Here is a 12,555-nt window from a genome sequence, read left to right as displayed (position 1 = left end):
AAATGTGAGTGTGATTGACAGTCGCTCTATTCTTCAGCAACACAGCAGGCATTTTAGCACACATTACAAAAAAAACTTTTAAATTTAATCATTAGTATTTTTAAAGTGTATTTTAATGTTTAGATAAACATTTGGTTTGTCTTGCATACATCTTTTAACCCGGAATTATTAGCAAAATCATAGATACTGATACAGAGGGCGAAGATTAGAGCTATAACTGAAGCCGTGGCAATGAAAGAAGGTGTGCACAGAGATGACTTTAATGACACCAGCTGCATGAAGTACCTGAACATGATCTATCTATCTTAATGTTTATATTTGTTTTCCATGAGAGGTGAGTCACGGTCACATGGATGGAATAGATGATTCATGTTTTACATCCTGAGTACATCCTACTCGGGGCTGATCAAAAAAAGCTCACATTGCACACAGAATATATGCACAACAGACTGACCATATTAACACCTCTAACAACAACAAAAAACAGTCAGTATGCGATTCTCTGGATTTCATGAAGACTTCCTCCTGAAGAACAATAGGAAAAAGCAGTGACAATGAGCTGCATATAGAAACACTATTTCCTGATAATGTAATTTCCTGAATTGTGTATCACTGACTAAAAAGCAGAAGTACGGCTTAGGCATTTTTATCTCAAAAGTGAAGGCAACATTCTGATTGAATTTATTCAGAAAGCTTATGCATGCTGTGATGTTTTTTTGGTCAGGCCTCTGATGCGTGAAAAGTGTTTTGTGGATAATCCTTTGAGACATTTTTAGTTCCAACACCTCTAGAATTATAGTGTGAAGGATTACGGTTATGTCAGCATGAGTTGGACAAGTTTGTCATTGCAAAACCTGTGAGATTTGCCCGATTTGTAATGCTAACACATTTCAGATCCCTGACAATGACTGAAAAGTTTCTCTGCCACCCAGGAGGGGGCAGTCATTCCTGCATTAGAACCAGAAAATGACTTCTGTTGGAAATGAAAATGGAATAAAGTGACTGGGTAGAAGGAAGCCAATTGTTTTTCCCCCTGGTTTTTATTCTTTCTGAATAGAAAAGGAGAGCTCTGTCAGTGCTGGTGGGAGCATAGAAATAAAAATGAAACACTTTTATCATATATTCAAAAGTCTCGCATAGCTTTTTTTTTTAATTCACTCAGAGATTCTGTACAGCCACAGTCATGCAATTACTCTCCTAATGTATGTGCATACATACACACACACCCACACACACATACACACACTCACACGGAACATACAAAAGCATACATGAGCACACGCAAACAATTACTTGAAGCATACAAAGGTGAAAGGTTGTCCACAGATTAAATGCATGTAGCTGTACTTTGGAAATGGACCATCGTGTGTTCCATTTCATGCTATAGTTGATATGCATAGAAAAATCACAACTAAAACAGTAAAGCTTTCATTAGACATCCAAAATCAACATCATATGCCAATTTCAGAGATATCTTGTACTTTTTTTTTGTGTGTGAAATGAATAAAATAAATGAGTATCTTATGTTTGAAAATGACAATAAAAAACCTGCCTTATTATTTTTTTTTTTACCATTTCACAGCAAACTCTTACAATGCTACAGAGGCAAAAAGTACCAGTTTAGGGTCCTGGATGCCTCATGATTTCATATCTTAAATTATATAATTATTATAATCAAGAGACCATTAAAACATAACCCAATCATTTTAGTCCATTAAGGTCATGCATAGAAGTTCACATATAAGTATAGGTTACACTGTGGTTTCACTTTTCCACAAACCACTCTTCATTCCGACGGAGCTCTGGGATTGGTCCGTGCCGCTCATGTCCTGCTCCAGCTCCAGCACTGAGTTTTTGAGGGTGCCATTTGGGGCGGCGGCCCCGGGCACAGTGGTGGTGACGCTGTTCAAAGGGTAGGAGCAGCGCTTGGTGTCTCGCTCCACAGCTGCAGCCAGTTTCAGATTGTCTTTGCTGGCGCATCGTCTCTGAGCGCCGTGCATAGCCGCTCTGCTGGCCACGGAAGGCAGCAGGGGGAAGGGTTTGCGACTCCCGCTGCTGCCCCCGTCGCTTCCCTCTGAGGGGCTGGTCGCCAACGACTCCCCAATGCGCTTCCCGTTGGTGAGCGGGCTGGCCTGGTTCTCTGAAAGGCTGTGGTGGATGCTGCCGTTCTCACTCGTGGCCTGTTTGTTAACCACGTGTGAAGTACTGAGGTTCTCTAAACCTGTGGGTCCTAAAGCTCCCAGGCTGCCCCCACCTCCAGCAGTCCTTAGAGCTTTGAGACGATAGTGACCTCTGCCCTCACCCCGATGGTGATACTGGCTGCTTCCTTGTTTAGTTCTGCTACTCACTTTCCTTCTCTGGGGATGCACTGGGGCTGCAGAGTTAATGATGGGCAGAACATTGTTTGTTGGCTTGGTGGTGTTGTCAGTACTGGTGCTGGTGTGGTTGCCCACAGGGGCACGTGAGGTGTTGTTTGGATTGTCTTGTGCCACCTGTAACAGGTTGGTGAGCTTGCAGGGCCCGGGACCCACGCTGCTGATTCCACTTGGCGTGGATGATGACCGAGCTGATGAGGAGTTATGAGATTCACCCGGTGGATGGCAGTTAATGAAAAGCTGTGATCCCTGCTCAGAGGTCTGCACTCCACTCCCAGTAGTGCAGGTGTGCGTGTAAGTAGACATAGGATGGGAGCGGCGGTAGCCCGGGCAACATGCCAGCCACGAGGCTTGCACGTCCAGACGTCGAAAGCAGTGGTGCACCACCAGAAACACCCCCAGAACCGTGGCAGCCATCCCATAGAGACAGCTAAACAACAAGCTAGTGTGCCCCGTCAGCCACATCGCCATGGCTCCACAACACCACAGAACCACAAACAGGAAGTGGGTTGCCACCAGCACCAAGAACTGTGTCTTCAGCGAGTACTGGTCCTCTGGCACCGCGACAGGGTTTATAGGTCCCACCGCTGAGTCTGTGGAGAGGAGGCTGGTGCTTCCTGCCAGCGCGGGCTGGCTCTCCGTCACAGGAGAGGACAGGGTGGTTCCTGTGCATTCTTTGGCCACACGGTGCCTCAGGCGAAACACAGTGCACAGGAAATAGATCCAGGTCACCAACACCACCAGGCCAGCAGGGACAAAGAAAGACCCCAGACTGGGGCGCCACACCAGCCAGCAGCTGCAAGAGGCAGAGAAGAAGTCAGGAGGGTCAGTGCGAAACAAGGACACGTCTGTGTGTTCGACATATCACACAGATTTATTTGTTTCAGCACCAAAAAAAACAACACAAAGTGACGGGCCAAATGGCTCAAAGATGAAAAGAGAAGCTCTTACTAAGGGCTGTTGTCGCCGTAGTTGTTGACATTGACAGCTGCAGTGATCCCACAAATGATAAGAGGAACTCCACCAGCTATCAAATAGAACCTTGAATAACACAGAAAAACATATCAAACAAAAGCTCCCAGCTGCAGTTTGAGAAATAAAGAGCAGTTCTTGTTTGTGCGACAGGATGCTGAATGACCTTTGGCTGCAACGATGTTTTTAAAGTATGCGTGTCGGTGTCATTTTCCTTTTTTCAGTTTTTATGCCTCTCTGGCTGTCTATAATCTGAGCAGAGCTGTGTGATCCTTCACCCTCATAGTGGGCAGAGTGTTACGAGGGTCAGTATAGGCTCCAGAAGTCTCTGATTTATTGCGGCCCAATCCCTCGTGGCTGAGTGGGCAACAAAAGGGGTGGCGGGAGGGTCAGCGAGGTCAGTGTATGATCGCAGCTTCAGGATCACAGGGGCAAGGGAAGGAGAAAGAAGGGAATATTTGGAAAGACAGTGCACCCCCTGAATCACCCTGCTCAGATTTATGACGACCCCCCTCTGCTTCTGTTATGTTGGTTTCATACATTCCTCCCCTCCCCAACCCTCAGCTCATATAGGCTTATAGCTTTTTTGTGCCTTATAGCAATACTCTTATTATGTCCCTCCAAGGTTTCCTCAAAAACAGAGGGACTTTGGTTGTCGGGCACAATGACCCACTTTGACGGTGCACAGTTTGGGTGGCCATGCAGAAGAACTCCCGTGTCTGTCTAAAACATAACCTGTATTCACAGCAAACAACAATCTCACAGTACAGGAAGTGGGTGAAGGTGAGCTTGCTTGCTGACCTGAGCATAGGTCGCTGAGTAGGTGGAGCAGGCTCTCCCTCCGGCTGCCGCGGCATTCTCCACACAGTCTCTTTGTAGATGACCCTGGCACTGACTCCGATCCACAGCAGGGTCGACAGCGAGGAGTAGTGCAGGGCGATGCCCACCTGTCGCACATGTCACAGTCGGGTAAGACATCAGGCTTACACACTAATCAAAACAAAACGACTGTGTAAATTCATTACTTACTCCTTGACAGACCACCGGGTAGCTGGTCAGGCTTATGCCTCCTGCGTAGATGGCTGTCGTCATGGCGATGTGGAAGCAGGTGTTCAGTAACGTGTGCCAGCTTTTTCTTGATATGTGAATAGAACTGTAGGGGCACGGAGCAAAAATAATCAGCAAAAGACGCAAATAGCAGCGAGAAGTCTGTTCATGCACATACACTGTAGTACCTGTGGTGTAGTATGTGTGTGATGATGATGGTGAAGAGGCAAAGGAGGAGCACTGCAGTACAGGCATAGACCACAGGGTGGAGCACCCTTACAGAGATGGGTGTGGAGTTGGGGAAGTCAGGCACCTCCTAGAAAAAAAAAGAAGAAAATTCACACACAGGTCAAATGAAAGCCTCACTGATCCTGGATGGGTGATGAATTAAATACTCAAGGTTATCTCACCTGCAGCACAGCATAGTTGCTGAGAATAGAGCAGCGCATTGTTGAGGTGCTGCTGTCACTGTGGACCAGCCGACAGCCCTCATGGCTCCAGCTTCCCGGTTTCTCCAAAGCCCTCAGGCTCCACTGGGCTGCCACAGCATCAGTACCGGGGGACAAGTGGCGGAGCGACACCCAGATGGGCTCCGAGTGGTTCCACATGCTGCAGCCGTCTGTCACAGAAAGGGAGGAAATTAAACTGAGGACTCGGTCACGGATACTTTTCTATTGTTTGATATGAGTCAGTTTGTGATGCCCATTCTACTGTGTGCTCCCTCAGCTTGTCTCACGTTCTTTTGTATTGCTTGACGAGTGACTCTCAACATCCGACTGGGACTAACTGTGCTTTCTATATGTAGGTGGAAAGAGCTAAAATGATAGTAAAGATTATCAATGTCAAGAAAAAGTGAGTGGTTTGTCAGGTCTAGTAGCTCAGATAGTATAGAAGTAAATTCCATCATTTGCAAAAATACAACTAGTGCTGCTGTTGGTAGAGAAAGTGGCTTTCTGCTTCTTCTTCTCAATAGATTTCTCTCTAGATTCAAATATTTGAAAATCAATCCAAAATGTTGGGTGTTTGTTTGACCCCAAGACCTTATTGTGGATGTTATAGATAGCTGATCTTTTGTTTAGAAATTATGCTACAATGTCACAGCAATTGAAATATTTTAACATATCATATCATACTCTGCCATCTACAAGAATAACATTAACAAAATGTCAAGAAATGCTACAGTATGTGTCTTTCAAACTGTATTTTAGGGTGCACTTTGCCTTTAAATGTGAGAAAACAAAGGCAGTATCACTAAATAGGCTGAGAGGGTTCCTCACCTAGTCCAACAAAGATGACAGGAGTGTTGACGCTACGTCGGCGAGAGTGTTCCCCGGCGTTGCTTGAGTTCCCAGACAGAGGGAAAAAGCTGCCGGTTCTGAAGGCTACAAACTGCAGCTTACAGTCTGCGGGAGCATCAGGAGGAAACAGAGTGGCCGGGAGAGTCACGGAGGCCAGGGCTATTGAGTTCTGGAGGAAAAAAAACACACGCAAATTTTGTATTTAATGCCGAAATCCACCAGTACACCTTGATAACTGTGAATGTAGATACAACAGGTTACTGATGGCATAGTATGTAGTAACAGAAGGGCTGCTCACGCCTCACCTTTAGGGGAAAATTGTTGAGGGAGGTGTTATGGGAGCCGGTGCTGCAGCGAAAACGGAGCTGCTGCTCGTGAGCGGACTCTGACTTTTCCATTCCCGGGCTGCCCGTTAAGACCTCGCGGCGCTGATACGCAGTGCAGGTTATTCCAGTGAAGTGGGCTGGTCGAATGAAGTGGGCCTCCATCACAATGTTCCTCGACACCTGCACGTATCAAAATCAAATCTAAATGGTAAAGATTGTGTCCATGTATTGTCATCAAAATTGTCATGAAAATATAACTTATTACTCCCAAATTTCATAAACTACACATGCATGTATTTCCTGTTGTCATAATGAACTATAAATATATCCAGTGGGAATTTCTAGAGGCTCCACTTGCTCTGTTAAAAAAGCTTGTGATGAAATAAAAAAAAAAAAGTTACAAAACTAGGATGATGGTCCCTACCATGGAGAAGTCCTGAGCATGACCGTGCAGCTGAGGCCAGGCCAGCGTCTCTAGAGAGTAGACTATGGAGCTGCAGGCTTTCTTCTCTCTCTGGGCGAGAGCGAGGATCTGGTCGTCCACTTGCATCAGGTTACTGCCCATCTCCACCAACACCTCTGACAACTGGAACACACACGCAGACATTTTACATTAAAGGGATAGTAATAGTGTAATTGTAAATGTGCAATTAAATCGTTCTCACCTCTCGCAGCTGTCTGACATAATCCATGAACTTCTCCATCATTTGCGCCACATACAACACATCGACAGAGTCCGTGAAGCCGGCAGCCTCCAGGGTGTACGTACGCACCTGATGCGCCACAGTGACGGCATTGGACGCGTTGATGGGCCGCTGTGAAGCATAAATAGGGTGATGTCATGAAACGAAATCCAATATTTAGTGAACAAGAAGCATGTATTGTAGTAAACCTAAGAACTACTGACCAGGATGAAGGTGTGCAGGACACGGGTGATGCCATTAGTGTAGTGACAGTCTGAATAGTCACCCTCCTGCCAGTTTCCAGAGCGGTCGCAGTATCGAGAGGCTTTTTTCTGCTCGATACCTCCCTCCACAGTCAGGGAGGGGTAGCGTAGCTGCAGGCAGTACTGATGTGAGGTGATGCCTGCCAGAGTCCTAGGCCACCTGGGGATTAAGAACCAGAGAAGAGTGAGACGGCTGAATCTTTAGGTATGTAATAATAAATCACTGTAACAGTAACTGACCTGAACTCTCCACGGTTGTTGACAACTTTATCCTCAGGACAGAAGGAGGCGCTGTTCTCCAGCACCACTATTTCAACACTGCGAGACGAGTTGCCCCGCCCGGTAGAAACCACACACTCCCACTCTCCCCTGGCCTCCACATGTACGTTGAATAGAATAAGCTCGCTGGATAAAGAGGGATAGAGACAGCTCGTTATAACACATTATCGCCACATGCTTCAATGTGTGTCTGAACTGGTTAAATATTCATCTTTAAGTTTATCAGACCATTCAAAAAGGTTATAAACATTTGAATTTAGACAGCATCTTTTTAGAGGATAGCAGTCAGATTGCCTGAGTAACTAAAGTTTCTGTACCTGGTGATGAAGGTGCAGTCGTGCAGCGCGCTGCTCTCCAGCTGGACACCCATGTCTGGGTCAGAGGTCACCAGGTGACCGTTGTGACGCCAGTGCAAGGTGGTGATCTTGTCCACTAAGGCGGCGGTGCAATGGAAGGGCAGCCGATCGCCTTTGAAGACCACCTGGCGTTGGGACGGCAGCAGCGACAGGGTGTGCAGCTCCAGAGGGCCGTCTGAGCGACAACATAGATTAGAATAGAATAGAAAGCTTTATCGTCATTGTATTAAATACAACGAAATTCACAGTTGCCACTTCTGGTCAGTGCTTTAAAACAAATACTTGACAAGACATGGTGGGAAAAGATGCAGATACGACCGTTACACATCACTCTGAATTATTTCTGCTGCTCTCTCATTACCCTCAACCTCAGCTAAATGTTTCCACAGAAGCCATTACGAGTCTGCCGTTCTGGAGCAGATTGGATGCAGACAGCAGCAATTCGTAAATGCAGCCCACAGGATTAGTTGTCAACACGGCTCACTGATAGTTTCAGAAATACGTCCCTTCAGAGCTGCTGGGATAGATCTCTTTCAGCCCCTTTTTGGTGCAGCAATCCTTAAAAAATTCTGAGATGATATTATGAGTGCACTGTCGTTGTCATTCCTGAGCTGATGTTCTCTGAAACAAAGCGGTGAACCGCCTCATTCATATGCCTCATTCTAGCCAGGCGCTCACCACAGCTCAGCTGACTTTCCCTCAGTCCACGCAGGGGCTTTCCCTTCAGGCTCCTGGGGTAGGCACACAGGGTCTCGTCCCCCAGCCGGGCCGAACTGCCTCGAAAGAATCCCGGGACCCAACGCAAGCCGCAGTCACATGACAGGTAGTCAGAGTTGAAGTTCCTGGAGAGAGAAGTGATGGTCATGTTGAATTACATCTACCCCAACACTATATCTGTTACATAACACAGTTTTGTTTTTTTCACTCTGAAATTAATTGACTGTATTATGCAAGAACTGGCGGTACCGTATATTCACTAATCTTCGGATTTATGGTTGACTAGGTTCACATGTTTTTCATCTACAAATAATACATAGACGAATAATAACAAATTCAAATAACTACGTGTCAAATAGATCTTCATTGCTTATTTGAGCTTATCTGCAGACTTGAAGTCGTCGTTAAAGCAAACCCTAGGCTAAATAAATATTAACTGAAAATAAACTATTTTTGTCTTGTATTGTTTTATTCATTTATGGAATGGTATGCTGTGAGAGTGAATTTGTTGTGGTTACAGTGTCTAACACTCACACTAGCTTGAGGGACGGCAGTTCCTGAAACACTCCTGGATCCATGGTGGATATGATGTTGCCAGAGAGGTTCCTAGCAGCACACAAGAAATGAAAAAGTTAACACCATTGCTTCCCAAAAAAGCAGAAAAGCACAATATTTTTATGGGACCAGTTTATCTGTCTCTTACAGTTTAGTGAGATTAGTCAACCCCTGGAACATGTCTCCAGTCAGGCAGCCAATGCGGTTGTTGGATAGGTCGCTGAAAGTGTGGAAAGACAAAGGAATGTGTCAGTTATTTTTGAATCAGGGGGAGGAATTGTCACAGATTGTGATATCTTGACTCTTTCAATGCCTGTGTTGTTTTTGTGATATCAGATCACACACTTCATATCCGACATACAGGTAAAGCTGTGCAGGACCTCCTTCCTGGTCTTGTTTATAATAAAATATATAGGGATTTCCACTACAAGGAAGCTTAGAATGTTAAACATGTAAATAAGCATGCCCACAGTCCCTGCCACTTTCCCTTATCTCTGCTCCAGTAAAGGTTTTATCACTGATGGGGTAAAAGCAGGGCCCCTGTTCTGCCGTCCACCTCTGAGTGTGATGTATAGCTGCAGCCAGAGAGGGATCTGCTCTGTTGCACCTCTGACACTACCCAGCAGAGAGCCGTCCAGAGCATGTGTTATCTCGCCCTGTTTGTTTTGAGAAGCCCCAGACCTTGCAGGGAAAACACAAGTAGGGGGAGGAGGGGAAGGGGAGTCACGCGGCGCAGCACAGACGACCAGCTACGACCCACGCCACAACCAGACCTTCGGTGTCCAAAGAAAAGACACGATGAGTTGCTGCAAACAGCCGCCCTGTCACATCCAATGACGTGTGAGGAGAATGGTCATGGCCCTGAGGTTTCCACGGTGGTGGGAGAGCGGCACCAGAGATGACATCGCAGAAGGATCGGCAGAAAACACTTAGTGAAGGAAGCCCTTTATTGTCACACTAACACCAGGAGCTCAATATAACACATGACATCTGCCATGAGCTGCCATAACACTATCTGCTGTGAGGGGATACGTGGGGTCCTGTCTCTTTCTGTGAATGCTGCGTCCTTTCATTGGTCTCATACCAAACAATTGAATTCAAAATGTCAATGTCTGCATTTATGTTTTCTGTTAATATGTTTGCTGCCTTGAACCTGAAGGAATGTGAATCATGTTAATGTCTACTTACAGTTTCCGAAGCTCAGACAGGCCCTGGAAGGCTCCGGGCGTGATGGTGCTGATTAAGTTGTGCTTGAGGTCCCTGAGGAGAGAGAACATTATCAGGTCGATGAGAAAATGCTATAATATATCTTAAATGAATAGTTCTAACATTGTTGATAGATGACTTGTTTGCTTCCTCTTGCCAACAGTTAGATGACTGTATATCCTTATATATCCTTTATATATATCCTTTATTTAACCAGGTAAAAGTCTTATTGAGATTAAAATTTATTTTTCAATGTTCACAAACATTGTTACAAGCATCCAAATACACAATCTACAAGTGAATGACCACAATATCCAGTTACTTTGCAATGCAAAGACAGGCTGCTGGCTATAAAGAGAGTGGTATTGATCTTCTCATCAAACTCTTTCTCGAATTAAGATATTTGCCGAAATGTTGAACTATTCCCTTAACTCCGAGACTTCAAGAGAAGGCTTCTTTACGCTTTCGCAACGGCGCCGTTGTTCGGGACAGTGTTATCAGCTGTAACCTCCAGTGTGTCGCGCTCACATGCACGAACATGCCACTACTAGCACGTGTGGCCGGCCATGTCAACAAAGCACGGAGAAGCTTGGATTACAACACACACACAGAGGGAGAGCGACTTCATTCTCTGCTCAGGTAGACATTACTCCTCTAAATCTTTACTTAGCTAATTGTTGTTTGACGCTATATTGTTACATGCCTTGCTTTGTTGCATGTATATTGTGTTTCTGTGCCCTATTCTCTGTCTCCTCAGGTGCCGGCCTCCTCCCCTGTGCAGCTGCAGTCGTGGAAGCACACAGCTGCAGCTGATCAGTAATCAAGGCGGAGAGTTTAAAAGAGGCAGGAGAATGGAGGAGAAAGTTGCCCAGTTCCAAATATGCAGTATCAGAGACTGTGTGTTACGTCAGTGGTTGACGGGTGTGTCGGAGTCGACAGTGGTTTATTGCTAATTGTTTAGTGCTATATTGTTAGAAAGTAGTGTTAACTTGTTTAGCACCTGATTGTTCGCTGTCTCTGTGGAGCAGTAGATTTAAGTTAAGTACTTCTGGGTTGTTGGTCGCTGCATTTGTTAAGCAGTAGCTTTAATTTGACTGTTTTATTATTGGTTACGGCCATTATTATTTAGTTGTGTATTTACCTCCCGTTTTCTGTTAGAGCAGTTTTCATTTGGTTTTTGTACATTTTTGTGACCATACTTTTTGTTAATACATTTTATGATTATTTTCACACAATCGTGTTACCAGCCTCTCTCATTCCTGGGTTTACAAAATTAATTTTGTTACTCCCTCCATTCCCTGGACCTTAAACGGAGGGGAACGTAACATATATTAATGCTCTGGATATCGTAAAGAGCACCTTTTAAGTTTAAAATGAAGCAACACATTTCCTAAACCTGGCTCCTCCAGTAGGACACCGCAGGGCATTTCTGCACACCTATAGGAAATCTCGTCCTATACTTGACCAAATAAAATAATAGTGGAATCTGAAAACTGCTACTCATTTTTCTGCTTGTTTCAAAAATGACTCCTCTTGTGATAAAGTTGGCCATTGAAAACCATAAATATTAATTCCTTAAACTTCCTTTGAAGATCTAATTTCATACTATCCGCTGCACTTTTCTCCACCCTCTTCCCATTCCGCACCCACGCCCATGTGTTTAACTCTTCAGCCAGATGCCCTCTCCATCAGCTAACCTGCATTAGACTTTGAATACGAGACGTTTTTTATTGCCCAGGTGGGAATAGCGAGGTTAAAAGCAGGTCAGGAGACGGATGGCTATCGGCAGGACAAGGCCGATGTGGGTTGGAATGCGATCTGTGTTGCTGCAGCATGAAAAATGCCTGCTCCCATAGAACCGCTCGCAGAAGAGGATTTCCTTCCAGGAGCTCAAAACCATCAACGCTGTGGCTGCATTTTTGTCTAATTCACTTCTACGCTAGAAGCCACTGCGGTAGGCAAGACCTCATGGGACTTTCTGGTCCTTTTTTTTCCACCAAGATTATCTGTCGCCGCTGTTCTCGACCACGCTGCCTCACACCATGTACAACCTCAGGCATCTCTTAACCATTGTCTTGTCCGCTCTCCAAGAGATGAGCTATTTTGATCAAACTGGGGCAGGAAAACTGTTTTAGAAAATAGCTTCCAGTAAAAAATTAGACAGTGCGGTATGGCATGGCTGGGATGGAGTCAGAGATCAGGGGTTTCGCTGTTGGTCCACGCTCTCGCTGAGCCATCGCTCTTATCTGGATTATAGAGACAGGTTATAATGATGGAGCAAAGGCTACCTGGCCTCGGACCAAATGGCTGAGGTCTGTGTTTGTCTCAAAGCCTCGTACAGCTCAGCCCAGCTCTTTGAGTGCACGCCAACTTGTCACTTCACAGCTTTTTAAAAAGGTGGAGACGTTTCCACCTCTATGATTCTGACAAAAAGAATTGCTTGGTACTAAATAAACTTCACCAATCAAATCAAATGTG

General features: G+C 45.4%; 1 protein-coding gene across 1 annotated transcript in view; it reads right to left on the bottom strand.

Annotated features, from left to right (window-relative positions):
* Positions 1 to 1,122: 1,122 nt before the first annotated feature.
* The window catches only part of adgra2 (adhesion G protein-coupled receptor A2), a 40,619-nt gene continuing 29,186 nt past the window's right edge, over positions 1,123 to 12,555 (bottom strand). The window contains 17 exon segments of the mRNA XM_074638392.1: positions 1,123 to 3,171; positions 3,327 to 3,416; positions 4,149 to 4,294; positions 4,377 to 4,500; positions 4,583 to 4,710; positions 4,805 to 5,013; positions 5,672 to 5,861; positions 5,998 to 6,198; positions 6,443 to 6,604; positions 6,684 to 6,833; positions 6,926 to 7,124; positions 7,205 to 7,369; positions 7,561 to 7,774; positions 8,278 to 8,441; positions 8,851 to 8,922; positions 9,020 to 9,091; positions 10,060 to 10,131. Of these exon segments, the coding sequence (XP_074494493.1) occupies positions 1,752 to 3,171; positions 3,327 to 3,416; positions 4,149 to 4,294; positions 4,377 to 4,500; positions 4,583 to 4,710; positions 4,805 to 5,013; positions 5,672 to 5,861; positions 5,998 to 6,198; positions 6,443 to 6,604; positions 6,684 to 6,833; positions 6,926 to 7,124; positions 7,205 to 7,369; positions 7,561 to 7,774; positions 8,278 to 8,441; positions 8,851 to 8,922; positions 9,020 to 9,091; positions 10,060 to 10,131 (3,778 nt within the window). The 3' untranslated portion in view covers positions 1,123 to 1,751.

The sequence above is a fragment of the Sebastes fasciatus genome, chromosome 6 (assembly GCF_043250625.1).
Source record: "Sebastes fasciatus isolate fSebFas1 chromosome 6, fSebFas1.pri, whole genome shotgun sequence".
Lineage (NCBI taxonomy): Eukaryota > Metazoa > Chordata > Actinopteri > Perciformes > Sebastidae > Sebastes > Sebastes fasciatus.
Note: the sequence above shows the minus strand (reverse complement) of the source record. Positions and strands in the feature narration are given on the sequence as shown.